We start from the raw sequence: 13,940 nt of genomic DNA on the forward strand, positions 1-13,940 counted from the left end.
AGCCTAATTTTGGCAGGAAGGGGATGAGGCTGCCACATCCATCCTGCAGACGTAAAAGGTTCCATCACAGACTTTTTCTTCTAAGCATTTCATAAAACTTTAAGAAATATTCACCAACAACAAAACAATAATGTACGTAAATGTTGTCATTTGAAACATCCGATTTCTTTCAACCATAAAAATGTCCCAGTTTGACGTTTTTACACCACAGAGAAAACGTGCCTTCTCTCTCCCTGAGCTTCTCTAAAGTTTGCTCTTGGCAGATCTCTTCTATGAGTAGACCACAGAGTACCGGGGGTAAAATGAAAGTTCAAGTACGCCGAAGTATAACTATGCCACTTATCATGGCTGTAATTACCATATTTAGTTAAGAAAAGAAAAATGATCAGCGGCGCCCCCTTCAGCTATCTGCTGACTCACACATTGTCCTCCTCCTTCTCACCCCTCCTTATATCCTCACACACAGTTTAATTTAATCCTTTTTTTTATTCTTCCAATATATTAGTATCTCACAAACACACAAAGACTTCCTCTCATTAATACATTCTCATTACTTTAGTTTTTGGGAATTAATAGTTTTCTAAGTCATTGCAGAAGAACATAAAGACTCTCTGCTTCTGTCTCATTTTCTATTGTACTTTCTGTCTCTATTCCCCAGTCCTGATGTAGTAAATGAGTTAATACAGAGTCTGACTTGACCACCTAGCTGTGGTATGAGAGCAATGACACGCAAAGTTGCCCTGGAGCCTTTCACATGTTTATCTGGGGATGGCAATAATACTTAAGGCCAAGGAGCTCCCAAATCATTGCAGCCATTTTATAGCCTCAACATCGACTCTGTGAGTATTAGATATGGCTGTTAATAGGAGATACAGCAATTGAGGGCAGTTGTTATAAGGGAATAAAAGGAATGTAGGGATTTGCAGAGCAGCCTCGGTTAATTAAATTACACATAATGTGTTGGATATTCCTCAAATAGGGTTTCCTTTTATCCACTTCTTGAAGAAATCTTTGAAGCATTGAACTTTGGGATTAGAAGGGGAGCTAAGGAGCTGAAAGAGAAAGGCAGTGAAGCAGAACGTAATGTCTGCACTGTGGATTTTACAAAATGCTGGATGACAATCATCCCTAAATATGAACAGTCTTTAAACATTTCTGTTTTGTACATTATAAAACATACTACGGTACTACTACCGTATATATATATATATATATATATTTATACAATTTTAATTTATACATTTATTCAGAACCCGTCATCCTTTTTTATTCAAAAGAATTATTAACAAAAATGTAATAATTAGGGGCACAACATTAAATCTGCAAAGACGGACTAATCCTAGAGGTCATATTTTTATTGTTACTGCAGAGATCAACAGCTCGGTTAGAACAATCTAATAAGCACAAAGCAAATATTACAAGTCCTCTCCACAAAGAGGAAAGTTAAAGAGAATAAACAACTTTTGACAAATATCAAGAAGTCCTGCAAAAAGACACAAGAAATATGAGGAAGAAGTTACTCTTTTTATTCAATTCAATTCAGTTTATTTATATAGCGCAAATTTATAACACTTTACAGTTCATCAGATCATACAGTCAAATTGATTCAAAGTTTTCTATCTAAGGAAAACCAGTTGATTGCATCAAGTCATTAACTGTAATGCAATTGCTCACACTAAGCATGCTTGTAGCGAAAGTGGAGAGGAAAAACTCAATTTTAACAGGCAGAAACCTCCAGCAGAACCAGGCTCAGTGTGAGCGGCCATCTGCTGAGGCTGACTGAGGTTGAAGGTGACAGAAGCAGAGACACAAAAAGCAGCTGTAAAAGGCGGCCCCGTCAAGGAAACACACAGCCAGGCAGATGAGCCCCGATCCAGCTCCCATGCCATGAGGACGAGGAGAGCACATCCACCCAGTCACAGCCAAAGAAACAGGACTACACTGGAAAACAGGCCGATCTCAAACATCTATAAACAAAATTGTTGATGGCAGCAGCACAGCCAATATTTCTCTCCAAGATGGAGTCACAGCCAAACATGAACAGACCAGATTAAGCTACTATGAGAAAAATCAGAGAGAGCTGACCGTTAGAGATTGAACTAAGAGATTCTGCAGAGTGGGAGAATAGAGATAGAATGAAGCAGAATTATGAAAAAGGAGTCCCTATGTTCTCCAGCAGTCTAAGCCTATAGCAGCATAACTATAGAGATAGCTCAGGACAACCTGAGCCACTCTAACTATAAGCTTTATCAAAAAGGAAAGTTTTAAGCCTAGCCTTAAAAGTAGACAGGGTGTCTGCCTCACGGACTAAAACTGGTAGTTGGTTCCACAGGAGAGGAGCCTGATAACTAAAAGATCTGCCTCCCATTCTACTTTTAGAAATTCTAGGAACCACTAGTAAACCTGCAGATTTAGATCAAAGTGCTCTGTTAGGAACATAAGGAAAAATCAGATCTCTGATATAAGATGGAGCTTGGCCATTTAAGGCTTTATATGTGAGAAGGAGGATTTTAAATTCTATTCTGGATTTAACAGGAAGCCAATGAAGAGAAGCCAGGATAGAAGAGATATGATCTCTCTTTTTAATATCTAAATAAATATTATATAAATATTTTATCAGAACTCTGGCTGCAGCATTTTGGATCAACTGAAGGCTTTTAACTACAGTTTGTGGACCTCCTGAAGTAACAAATGCATTGACTAGTGTATGAAAGTATACATTTTTATATGAAAATTTAACTAATTAAAACAATAAAAAACAAAACATTAAAAAACAATGCAATATAAAAATGTCCAAAGGATTTTTCATATTTTAATGCGCTAAAAGTTTTATTGTGTTGATTAGCTAAGAGGGGAAGAGTCAGAATATCATTGCTGAGAACAATTTCAGAGGTTTTATGTCTGACCCAGCAGTTTGAATGCTTCAGCTTTGAATATTTTCGACAAAAGAGGGGCTGAGGGCATTGTCGCTGGCTCTGTAATGTCAAATCAATACCTTGTGCGTTTCAGGTTTCTCAAATGAAAAATACAAGCAGTTCTAATCAATGTACAAGTGGTGGTGGGGTGGGGTGTATGACTGTAGGCTTGTACTGTTTCTGTAAGACAAGAGAGATCCATAATACAGGCTCACAGGGTGACATTAACCTATGACTCAGGAGGAAAATCATCCTTTCTTTAGGACAGAATTGACACCTTATAATCATCATTTAACAGAGTAAATCTAAGGGTTGGGGTTCATGGTGAGGGTAACAAAACCGACACAACTACCAAGAACATCACAACTGAGTTGTTCAATAAATAAAAACACAGACTAAGTGTTACTCTGCTGATTATGGTAAAGATTAAATTCTAAAAGATACTTTTCTAATAAGAAGAGTATCTTCTAGACTCTTAGCTGGGAGATACATATAAATTATAAAGAAACTGAGATAAATATGTTCGGAGCAAATGTTAGGAAAGCAGAGAAGTATTTCATATTGGCGCCTTTTTAATTAAGCTTTTTGAAGTCCTTTCACTAACTAATTAACTAATCACTAATGGATGCTTTTGATGAGACTGTTAAAAGGGATAAATTAGATCAGATACATTTAAAGCTAGAGTGTGTTACTTTCAGCAACATCTAATGGTCAGACTGAGGCGACATTAACAGCTGCTCCACCCACCGCTTCTCCCAGCAATACGGAGGCCGTTATGGTATAAAATGGCTTCCATGACATCGATATCATCTTTCTTGTCAAGTGAAGACAAGGTTTGTTTACATATATATATATTTTTAAAATAGTATTTTATTAGTCTGTGTACAGATTTTTCACTGTATAGGCCTAACTTGTTGCAGCCACATTTGAGCGTGCACTAGTCTCTCTACAGCAGGGCATGTGAGCAGAGCAAGCGTGGAGTGAGCGGTGGAAGAAATATGGTGGAGAGCAGAGCAGTTTTCACTTCAAAGGCCGGAGCAAAGATTTTACTCCTTTCCAGTTCGCTCTGAGGCCACACGTCAATTAAAAATCTTGGATTATAAAATTTTTAAAATAACATTTATTTGATTTTAATCTGATTTTTTTCAACATGTTTTTAATTGTAAAACAAGTGGGACAAAGTATCATAAAAACATACACTAAATGGAGCCTAGGCGGAAGTTCAACTGAAGAAACTCATCGCTTTCCTACATCCACCTGCGACTCCACCCAATCAGCTTTGAACCACGCCTCCACGAAAGCCAATCGGCATCCAAAGTTCATCTTAAAAGGCCTCCGATCGGCACTTGTCTGCTCCTAGTGTGCAGGTGGTGGTTGCGCTGTGTGACTTTCATTCAGATGACCCCATTTCAACCCACCTCCAGCCCCTCCTCCCCCTTCGTAGCTAAAACGTAATCAGATTGTCATTACTCCTGGTCTCTTACTGCCTTCCGTGTCTCATCTCAACCGGTTTGGCAGTAGACCGCCATGTTGAGGCTGGTTCTGCAGAGTCAAAGGCAGTTTAACGTAAATGTTAAATGAAGCCTAGTTTGGACCACACAGAACATCATTATATGAAATAAAGAAGTTGGCCTTTGGGCTTCAAAAGATGCTTCTACCTTTTGTTCCTTTTAAAGCATCCGTATAGGACAGTAGATAACCTTTTATTATAAAACTTGCTTCACACAAGTTCTTAGAGCTTAGAGTAGAAGAACAATTAACATTTTGGAGCAGAGTGCTATGGTTACCTCGCTGCCATCAGATGTGGAGTGAGCCTCAACCACTTTGAGTGAGCTGACATTTGATGCTGGACTCAGCGCTGATTGCAGCCTGCCCTTTCTCCACTGTGCGAAACCTTTCAAGTCTGAAAGGGTAGCCTGCCAACCTTCACTCAAATCATTTTCCATTTTACTTTCTAATATTTTTGTGACATATTGTAGTTAACATATCTCTCCTAGGGGCTTTATATTCACATTTATACCAAACTAATTTACAGTAAAGGTAAATGATAAAATTAACTTACTTATATCCATGTATTTTTATATTATTATTTTTTTTCTCCCTATTTTTGTCTGGTTTGCTTAACTTCTCAGCTTTTTTATCTGCAAAATATTTCAAAACATTAATGTTCAGAACAATGTTGGTGCATTAAGGGCCCCATAACTGTATTGATGATGAGAGTCTCATGAGTTTAGTGTGATTCAGCCTCTTACACAGTCTGCAACTATTAAGTAATTGTTTTTTGTTATTTATAATCATTCTTTTAACAAATAATCATAAATGCACCAGTAAGTTATATAGAAGTCTTATTAGTATATGGTCTGGTTAATCATAATTAATGTTTTTTTTTTTAAATGAGGTTTATTATGTTTTGCAGAATTGGCCCCGATAGTTAGTGCACTCTTACACACTAATAGGTACCAATTAAAAAACTGTACTCTAAATAGGGTTCAGGCTTAATGGCTGGATATAAATAATGACTTTCTAGTCTCAAGTGAAGAAAAGACTAGAATATATTACACCAAGGAGATTAATTAAAATACTGATATGCATATTTGTATCATATGCATCAACCTTTTCTTTTTTTTTTTTTTTTTTTGTATTTTTCCATTTACTTTGAAAACCTGAAAATCCTGGTGATGCTCTTTGAAATAGAATTAATTCTCAAATTTTAACATTTCACTGTGTTGTTTTATGATGCTATGAGATAAAAACAGATACAAATATTTAGATTAAAGTATTTGGTAAGTGTAAGAATTGTGTTATATTGCTTATGAAATATCATTATATACACTAAATGAATTGATGGACTTACTGTCATGTTTTTTTTTAATAAACTTTATATCTCTTTTACATCTACGTATACACAGGTCCACTCTTGTCATGTCTCACATTTCGCATTTAGATGTCTTTTTACGCAGATCACTCTAGACATTTCACCTACATCAAGAAACCAGTCTGTTAAGCCCCAGCTCTGCCACAAGTTATTCAGGGATTATTGATGGGGGGTTCAGTAAAACAGAGATTCCCTTTAATCCAACATTGGTCCCATCAAGATGAACCTATATTCATTAACCCCTTCCATCGATATATAAATCACAATACTTGCAATAAAAGGGACATCAGTAGACATAATTAACATACAGATTAAAGTAATAAAAGTACACTGTAATACTAATACAAGATAAATTCAAAAGGCACAAAAGCAAATAAATAAATAAATAAATAGGTAAATAACTAAATAAATAGAGGTATCAGGTTACATCATAAATTTAGTTATAGGTCTCCACTTTGTTTCAAAGGCCTCCATCTTGAGTTGTAGTCTTGATGTTGTATTTTTTTCCATAATATAGACTTTTCTAATTCTCACCACTGTGTAATGCTGGGAGGTTGTGGTTTTAACCAGGCATGTATTATGCACTTCTTCGGAGTCAGAAGCAGAACTATGATCAAATATTTAATGTCTTTATCAATCATGTCAAAGGGGATTATTCCTAAAATATATACAGATACCTCCAGATCTAAGTAAACGCCTAAAATACCCTTTATCTCTGTTTGCACATTTTTCCAAAACTCAGCCACCCTCGGGCAATCCCAAAATATGTGAGTAAAATCCCCCACCTTTCCACAATCTCTTCAACAAAGCCGAGATGTTTTACCATATTTAGATGTTATAACTGGAGATGACCAGAGCTGTTAGTGTCATGTTTATAATGTAAAACGTAATACATTTCTAAACGTACCTATTGCAGCATAAAGTCTTCCACTTTTAAAGTAGAGTCAGATTTATTTGGATTGTATTAACGACTTATTGTTTTTTTGTGAAATAAAAAGAAGCAGCTTTTCCTGGAACAACAATAACCTGATTAAACCGGGTGCAAGATGTACTGATTAAATACAAAAGTCATTTTGTCTTAGTTTAACTGATTCAGTTCAATGGTTGTGGAAGCAAATCTACCAAACCTTTTAATTTTCAAATTTAAATAAAAGCCAACAATAACAAACTCCCTAAAAAAACTAAAAGCTATTGCTATTCATAAAACATTTGTGTTTATTTTTGTCTTTTTAGCCATGTTTACTGAGGTTCCCCATGATATGACTGCCCAGAGAGGTAAGCAACAACAAAAAACACGTACCTAAACAGAAGCAGCAAAACAACAATAAAACCAAAAGACTAACAGATGGAAAATCACGAAACATCTAGAAGAAACGGACCACAAACCCCAGACAAACAAAGAGACACAGTAACAGAAAAAAAACTTAAAAAAAACCAAACATAACCGACACACAGCTAAAACAACAAACAGTAAAAAAAAGAATAACAAATAACAGCTCCACACATCACGGACAAAATCCCGATGATGAGACATTTGTTACATCAAACAATAGAACAAAACAAAAAAGTGGACCAGGTAAACCAAATGAAAAAACAAAAAAACGAGTATTTGTACTGTTAAAAATAAAATAATTAGTTGTTAGAACTTAATTAACTTATATGGAATAAGTTAATAAGAGTTTTTGTTTATTATTTAACACTTAATCATTTAAAATTGGCAAATTGTCTAACTCACCTCCTCAAATCAAGGGCATAATATAGTCATTTCAATTGACTTATATTTGAATTTTTTCAACGTTTATTTTACAGCACAGGGGCCATAACAAAAGGACCTGATCTGCTGTGGTACGGGCCCCTGTCGGTCCCTGTCTAGAACAATCTGCTAGAAAAAAGGTTATTCTAGCCCAGATTAATGTCCTGAGTGTGCAAAAAAAAAAAATCATTAAAGATTTACAAAAACTATAAATCAATCACAGAATTGTGATTCCTGCATCTCTCAGGTCATCCATGTGAGTTATAGAGAACTATTAGTCTTCTCTTCCAGTTTCTGATATTGAAATATGTTTTGTAATCACAGTTAAACTGTAAAATGTAAGTATTTGGTCTAAATGATTACTTACTTGCTTCTGTGTTTGCTATTTTTTAAAGGTGGCTCCTGAGGAGGAAACGCCAAAGGATGCTACAAAGATAAGTGTGAGTTAGCGCTCCATTTGATGGTTTATACCTGGAAGGTCGTTATTTTCGTTTTCGTATTACATGAGATATCTATATGGGTTAAAAGGAGATGCAGCAGGAAACCGTTCTAACAGTTTTTGCTTTGGACGATCCACATTAACACTCGTCTCATCCTTGATGGCTTTGTAGTACTGTAACAGCCGGAGAGCTGGCATTGCTGCTGCATGTAGGTGGTTAACTGTCCTCCTCAAGCGGGTGAGGCTTGCATCCTCTCCAGAAAAAAAGAAAAAAACAAAAGCCCTTCTTATCTTTATGGGTACAATGAAACACCCAATGACAAACACTGACAAAGAGAGGCAATAGAGGAGGGAAAAGATTTGGAGGATCTTCTTTATCCAAAGAGCCTCTGTACATAAATAAAACCTGGCAAGAGTTTAACTTTACCTGGAGTAGAAAGTAGCTGAATTACGAAAGAGTATTAGGGCCAGGTTAGAAATTTTTTTTGTTCTATTTCGAGAATAAAGTCGTAACATTAAGAGTATAAAGTCATAAAATTATGAGCATAAAGTCACAACGAGAATAGCCATAACATTACGACCATAAAGTCATATCATTACAAGAATAAAGTCATAATATTACGAGATTAAAGTCATAACATTATGAGAATAAAGTAAAAAAATTACGAGTATAAAGTCGTAAAATTATGAGAATAAAGTTATATTTTATGACAACTCTTAAAAGGAACACTTTCTTCCCTAAAATGAGGAACGTCAAGCATCATGTGCAGTTATACTTTGGCTCTGGTTTGACAAATAAAGAAATCTTTTAGCACACGAGCGTCAAATTGGGCAGAATGTTTGGTGGAGCTGATTGGAGCTCGAAGCTTTCTTTCTGAAACAGGTTGATGTATGATGACTTCATTCTCAACTTTTTTCTCAAAATAGAAAATTACAAAATCTCTAGCCTGGCCCTAATACTCCATCGTACTGAATGAACTAATGCACATTGCATTTTAATATTATTCATAATTTTTTTTTATTTCATAAAGAAAATGCTAATTTTTAGAATTATTCATTCCAAATCAAAGCTCCTTTTTTTATTCCCATTTTTCAGAGGAATGCATCTCCTGTAAGTGTAACCGCTGCTGAGTCGCAGTAATGAAAACATCAGCCACAGCTTGTGCGACTGAGTGCATTTATGGCTGTGTTGTGTAGGCGGAGTCAAACACTGCAGGCTGTGCTGCTTTAAAATCATTATGAGTTCTCGCTTGATGTATAAAAGAAGCTGGCTTGTATACTCTGACTCAAACATAAAATGTATCAGAGCCTTAGATGTTAAGACATATTCTCCAAAATAGTCAGCATTAAGCTGCATACATGCAGGGCAGACTCACACACCCCTACAGGCGTCATATGAGCAACGGCTTCTGATAAATGGAAGTTGTTCTTATACCCTGGTGGGTCTGATCTCATGATGGCCTCAGTCTCATCTTCTCCAGAGGGTCGCTTTGTGAACTCCCCAAACTTTCACCTCCTTAAAGTAGTTTCTCCATACTTTCACAGTTTTAAGTAATTTTAGTTCAGCAGCATCATTTCCTCGCTCTGTGGGAGTGGGAGTGATGAACTTGGAGAGAAGTGAAGCTGTTGAGTGCTTTTGCTTCACGGGGATGATTTCCACAGCAAACCCAGCAGTTTTTCTTCTTCTTTTAGCTTCTTTCATCTTTATCTTCTGTTATATAAAAATATTCTATGAAGTTAGTTTCTTTGTAATAAAGGAAATAAGTTGTGGTATGATAGGATAGCATCTGGGAGAAAACAAATCAATAATGTAAAGATATTTGTCCAGATTAAGGCAGCAGTTTTTATATTTTTAGTTTGTTTTGAATGTATCACCCTGTGCTAGGTGAACACCTAAATAAATGTAGTGCTACCAATTGTCCCAAATGTTGCTTCTTTCAGAGTCCATCCATGTGTATTTTATTCTAAATGTGTTCCTTAAAAAGAGCTATTCTATAAAAATATGTGTAAACTATTTTAAATATTAAACAGTTTAACAATAAAACATCTAAGTTAAAATTTGTGTGTTTTTAAAGCACAAATGTTTATACTGAAACAGCAGGATAGGTGGGTGGAGTATCTTACCTAAAGGCCAGAGCCCAGAGCAGGGGCTCAAAATGGCAAACCACTAATTATAGCACCCCTGCATCCTGAGTTGCCGTCTAATTCCCGAAAAAGATGAATAAATAAATAAATAAATGGAGCTGGATAATAAAATAATCCCAAAGGGGAAACTTGCAAAAGATTTCTTACCTTAACTCAGTTGCATCTTAAGTGAGATTTTAAACCTGGTGACTACAGATTTATATCATCCAGCTCTGAAAGTTCAGGTGGTTCTAAAGAGTAAAGAATCAGAGGGCTGAACACACATGATGCGAAAGTCGGACTCCGATTTCAACTTCCAATTCGGAAAATGGCTAAAGGGACATTTATTCGGCTTTTGCACCTTACAACGGCTTTTGCAAAAATTATAGCGCTGAAAAAAGTTCAAACCTGGACTAGATTATTCTACACTAACATCAGAATTTTTTAAACGCACTTTAAAATTGGTGAAATGTTGGTGAGAAGGGCGATTTCATGGGTTTTCTATGCATTTAGAGCATCTTAGAGCTGTTTCTGCTAGAAAACTATAATACTTAGACAGCTCAAACCTGGACTAGATTATTCTACACTAATATTAGTATATTTCAAAAGACAGATGGATAAAAAAAAAAAAAAAAAAGTTTATCTGATTTGTGAAAGCTCATAAACGGCCAAAAATGTTTGGACCATATTTGAGATGGTCCTGCTCAAAAGCTATAGTACTTAGAAACCTCTAACATGGACTAGGTTACACACTTATCAAGTTTTGGATCTGAAAATTAGGGAAATTTTGTGAAATCTGCTGCCTGGCTATCCAAGAGCTCCAGGAGCTATTACATTTTAAGATAAATGCACAAGAAATCTAAAAAATAACCAATGGTCAACTATTTGTACAATAATTTGGTAATCTGATTTTGACTCGTGTGCCAGAGGCAGTTTGGTTTTAGGAGGCAGAAGAATGTTTTTTTTAATATATTTCTACAATGAGAGAAATTTACGGCAGACTGCTAACTGGGAGAAAGGTGGGAAAGAAGTCTATAATACGGTAGTTTCATGGCCAAAACAGGAGACTTTGCAGCTCTGTTAGGTTAAAGTATAGGCAAACAAAAACCCTTTTGGTTCTTCATTAAATTTTGTAAAGTTTGATAAAACATTCACGAATCCCAACATCTGTTTTAAAGATTCTTATATTAGAGTACAATAATTTAGTCCGGGTTTTGCTGTTTAAAAGAGCAGATTAAAGAATTGCAACTAAAGAAAAAAGGTGGAATTTTATAGATGAAATCATGCTTTATAATTTAGTTAAGTCTTTTTCTATTCTTTGAAACTGTCCAGGTTGTGAAGGTCGTTGGCAGCAACATCTCCCACAAACTCCGCCTCTCCAGGGTCAAAACATCCGATGAAGGGACCTACGAATGCCGCGTGATCGACTTCAGTGACGAAGGTGGCGCCCGTCACCACCGAGTCAGAGCCTACCTGCAGGTGGTGCCAGAGAGCGACGTCGTCAACTCCGAACACAACGGCAACTTTGAGGCCATGGACGACACCAAGAGGGGAGCGTTGGTTGTTGACAGGGAGTTGCATGGCGGCGCCAGGGAGCACAGCCATCACCAGAACCACGGGCACCACCAGGAGCACGGCAAGCGGCCTCAGTCTGCCGCACACCCCGGGCACAGCCACGGCGGGGGCGGCGGTCAGCAGCACAAGGCAGGCAGGGAGCTGAGGAAGAGGGACGTGGACAGTAACCACAGCCACAGTGACTGCTCCAATGAGCCAAGCTGTGCACTCTAAAAGGTTGCTGCACCTAAATTAAAAGATATAAAAAAACGGTATAAAAAATGTCTAATCACAGCATAAAATCTACCCCTCTCACACAGTACAGGCCTGCAGAGGAATCCAGAATCCATAGAAATGTAAAAAATGTCTTAAAAAGAGCACAGGAGCGTGAACTGTGAAGGGAGAGTGGTAATTTTTATGCTGTGTAGTAGTCTGGCTTGGACTGGTCCGTCTGTTAACTGCCTGTTAAGCCTGGCTTCTTAACATTCAATGAGGGGTGGGTGAGGGCTGGTGTGTAGATCTAGGCAGATTTCCTGTTTCTGATCTAAGCATCCACAAATAGATAAACTATTAAAAAATATGATATTAAAAGACTTTAGTCTGCATATCTACTAGTAAATATGTTGCTTGTACTCCAGATACTGTAAATGAGAGTTCTTCATGTTCATACACCCTCCACTGCCTTACTGTCACTCCATACGCAGAAACAAGCAGGATAGAGGAGGATTTTACTGGGTTTTGTTGCATTTCTATAGAAACAGCTGAAGTACAGGTATTTACAGAATCAACCAAAAACTGTCCATTCCTTTCTAGTCTGGCTTTATACCTTCAGCTCTTGCGCCTTTGTTTTACTGTGTCTGTTCATGGATATTAACATGATGTAAAAGCTGTATACACCCAAATATGGACAAGTTATTTTTCCCTAGTGTTTGTTCCCAGCGGAGAAAAATGTGCTTTCTTCAGCAGGAATTCATCAAGGTCCCCAAACAGCCGCCTGTCTGATCAAGGGCAGATTCTGTCTTTTTATTTTGCTCTGAGTGAATAACTCAGAGAAACTGGGGGATTTCAATAAAAACAAAGGACATCACAAGCCAGCTGCTCTTTAGAGTTAGGAAAAAGGACTTTTCTTCATCTCTACATGTCCAATCGCAGTTTATTTAATTAAACTACTCCTTGCTGGGGTAACTAGTTAGAAAGGGATCAAAACAGACACTTATTAAACACAAGATGGAATATGGCGGCTAAGATTATTGACCTCCAAAAAGTAATTATACCTGTTGATATCTATATATATTTACATCTTAAACACAAACTTTTGTTTGGGATTTTTAACCAGACTAGCACAGAGAAGTGGTTATAGTTTTAATTTTGTTTAACATTGGGAAACCTAAACGATAAGTGTGTTGTCACGGAAAGAGGCAAAGAGATTCCTGCTGGATAAATAAAGCTACTACCAGTTCAAAATTAATGATTTAGATTCAGTGCAGTGCGTCATTACCAGAAGGATTACTACCAATGGAGCTTTGATTGTTTCTACAGTTAAACCACATGCAATCTGTGGGCTTTACTTGTGACACAAGGTTTCCCCTTCTGATGGACCAGCTATAAACGCAATTTAAGTCTATATTTACTCTATAGTCCGTTTTCATTGCAGTTGAATGTCCGATTTTCTAAGTTTCTAGTCAGAAAACAACAAAGCTCTTCTTAAATCCAAATTCTGACTGACTGGTCAGGAATTGGCAAGAAACTGTGGCTCGATCCCAATACTTCAATTTGTAGCTCCTACCCCTTCACCTTTCATCAGGTCAATAATAATAAAGCTGTCCTGGGCAGGAGCCCCAGACTGCTGTGCTGAATCCAGACAGCCCTCAGCCTTATGCTACTTTCAGACTGCATGCAGCAAGAGCAGCAAAAACACATGCTGCTTCATTTTTGATGCTTGTACAAGTTTAGTTCTAATGTGCGGCTAAAGCATCTTTGCTGCTTCAGCTTCGCAGTGGAAAGTGGGTCTGATGCGCGTTGGGCGTAGCTACCCTATACTTTCTTTTCCTTGTTACGATGGCAGCTATATTTGCTGTAATCAGTGGGTAAAAAGTAATTTTAATGTTTTTAAGTGAGAAAGTCCACCTGAAAACTTTATCTGTGCAGTTAGTTAATCAAGATTACAATCCTGCCTTCAAATATTGTTTCTGCTGGAGCCGCTCAGACCCACATACCGGTGGAGCTCTGTCACTAGGAACCCAGTTCAACAGCAGCCTCTGGCCCGCTTGCCTCTTTGCT

The 13,940-nt window shown here is 37.1% G+C and overlaps 1 protein-coding gene across 1 annotated transcript in view; it reads left to right on the forward strand.

Moving 5' to 3' along the window:
- vstm2l (V-set and transmembrane domain containing 2 like) overlaps nucleotides 1-13,254 on the forward strand; it is a 60,132-nt gene extending 46,878 nt beyond the window's left edge. Inside the window, 3 exon segments of the mRNA XM_015380453.1 lie at nucleotides 7,024-7,191; nucleotides 7,937-7,983; nucleotides 11,439-13,254. Of these exon segments, the coding sequence (XP_015235939.1) occupies nucleotides 7,024-7,191; nucleotides 7,937-7,983; nucleotides 11,439-11,894 (671 nt within the window). The 3' untranslated portion in view covers nucleotides 11,895-13,254.
- The last annotated feature ends 686 nt before the right edge of the window (nucleotides 13,255-13,940 follow it).

Source organism: Cyprinodon variegatus, unplaced genomic scaffold (assembly GCF_000732505.1).
Source record: "Cyprinodon variegatus isolate N-32 unplaced genomic scaffold, C_variegatus-1.0 Scaffold214, whole genome shotgun sequence".
Lineage (NCBI taxonomy): Eukaryota > Metazoa > Chordata > Actinopteri > Cyprinodontiformes > Cyprinodontidae > Cyprinodon > Cyprinodon variegatus.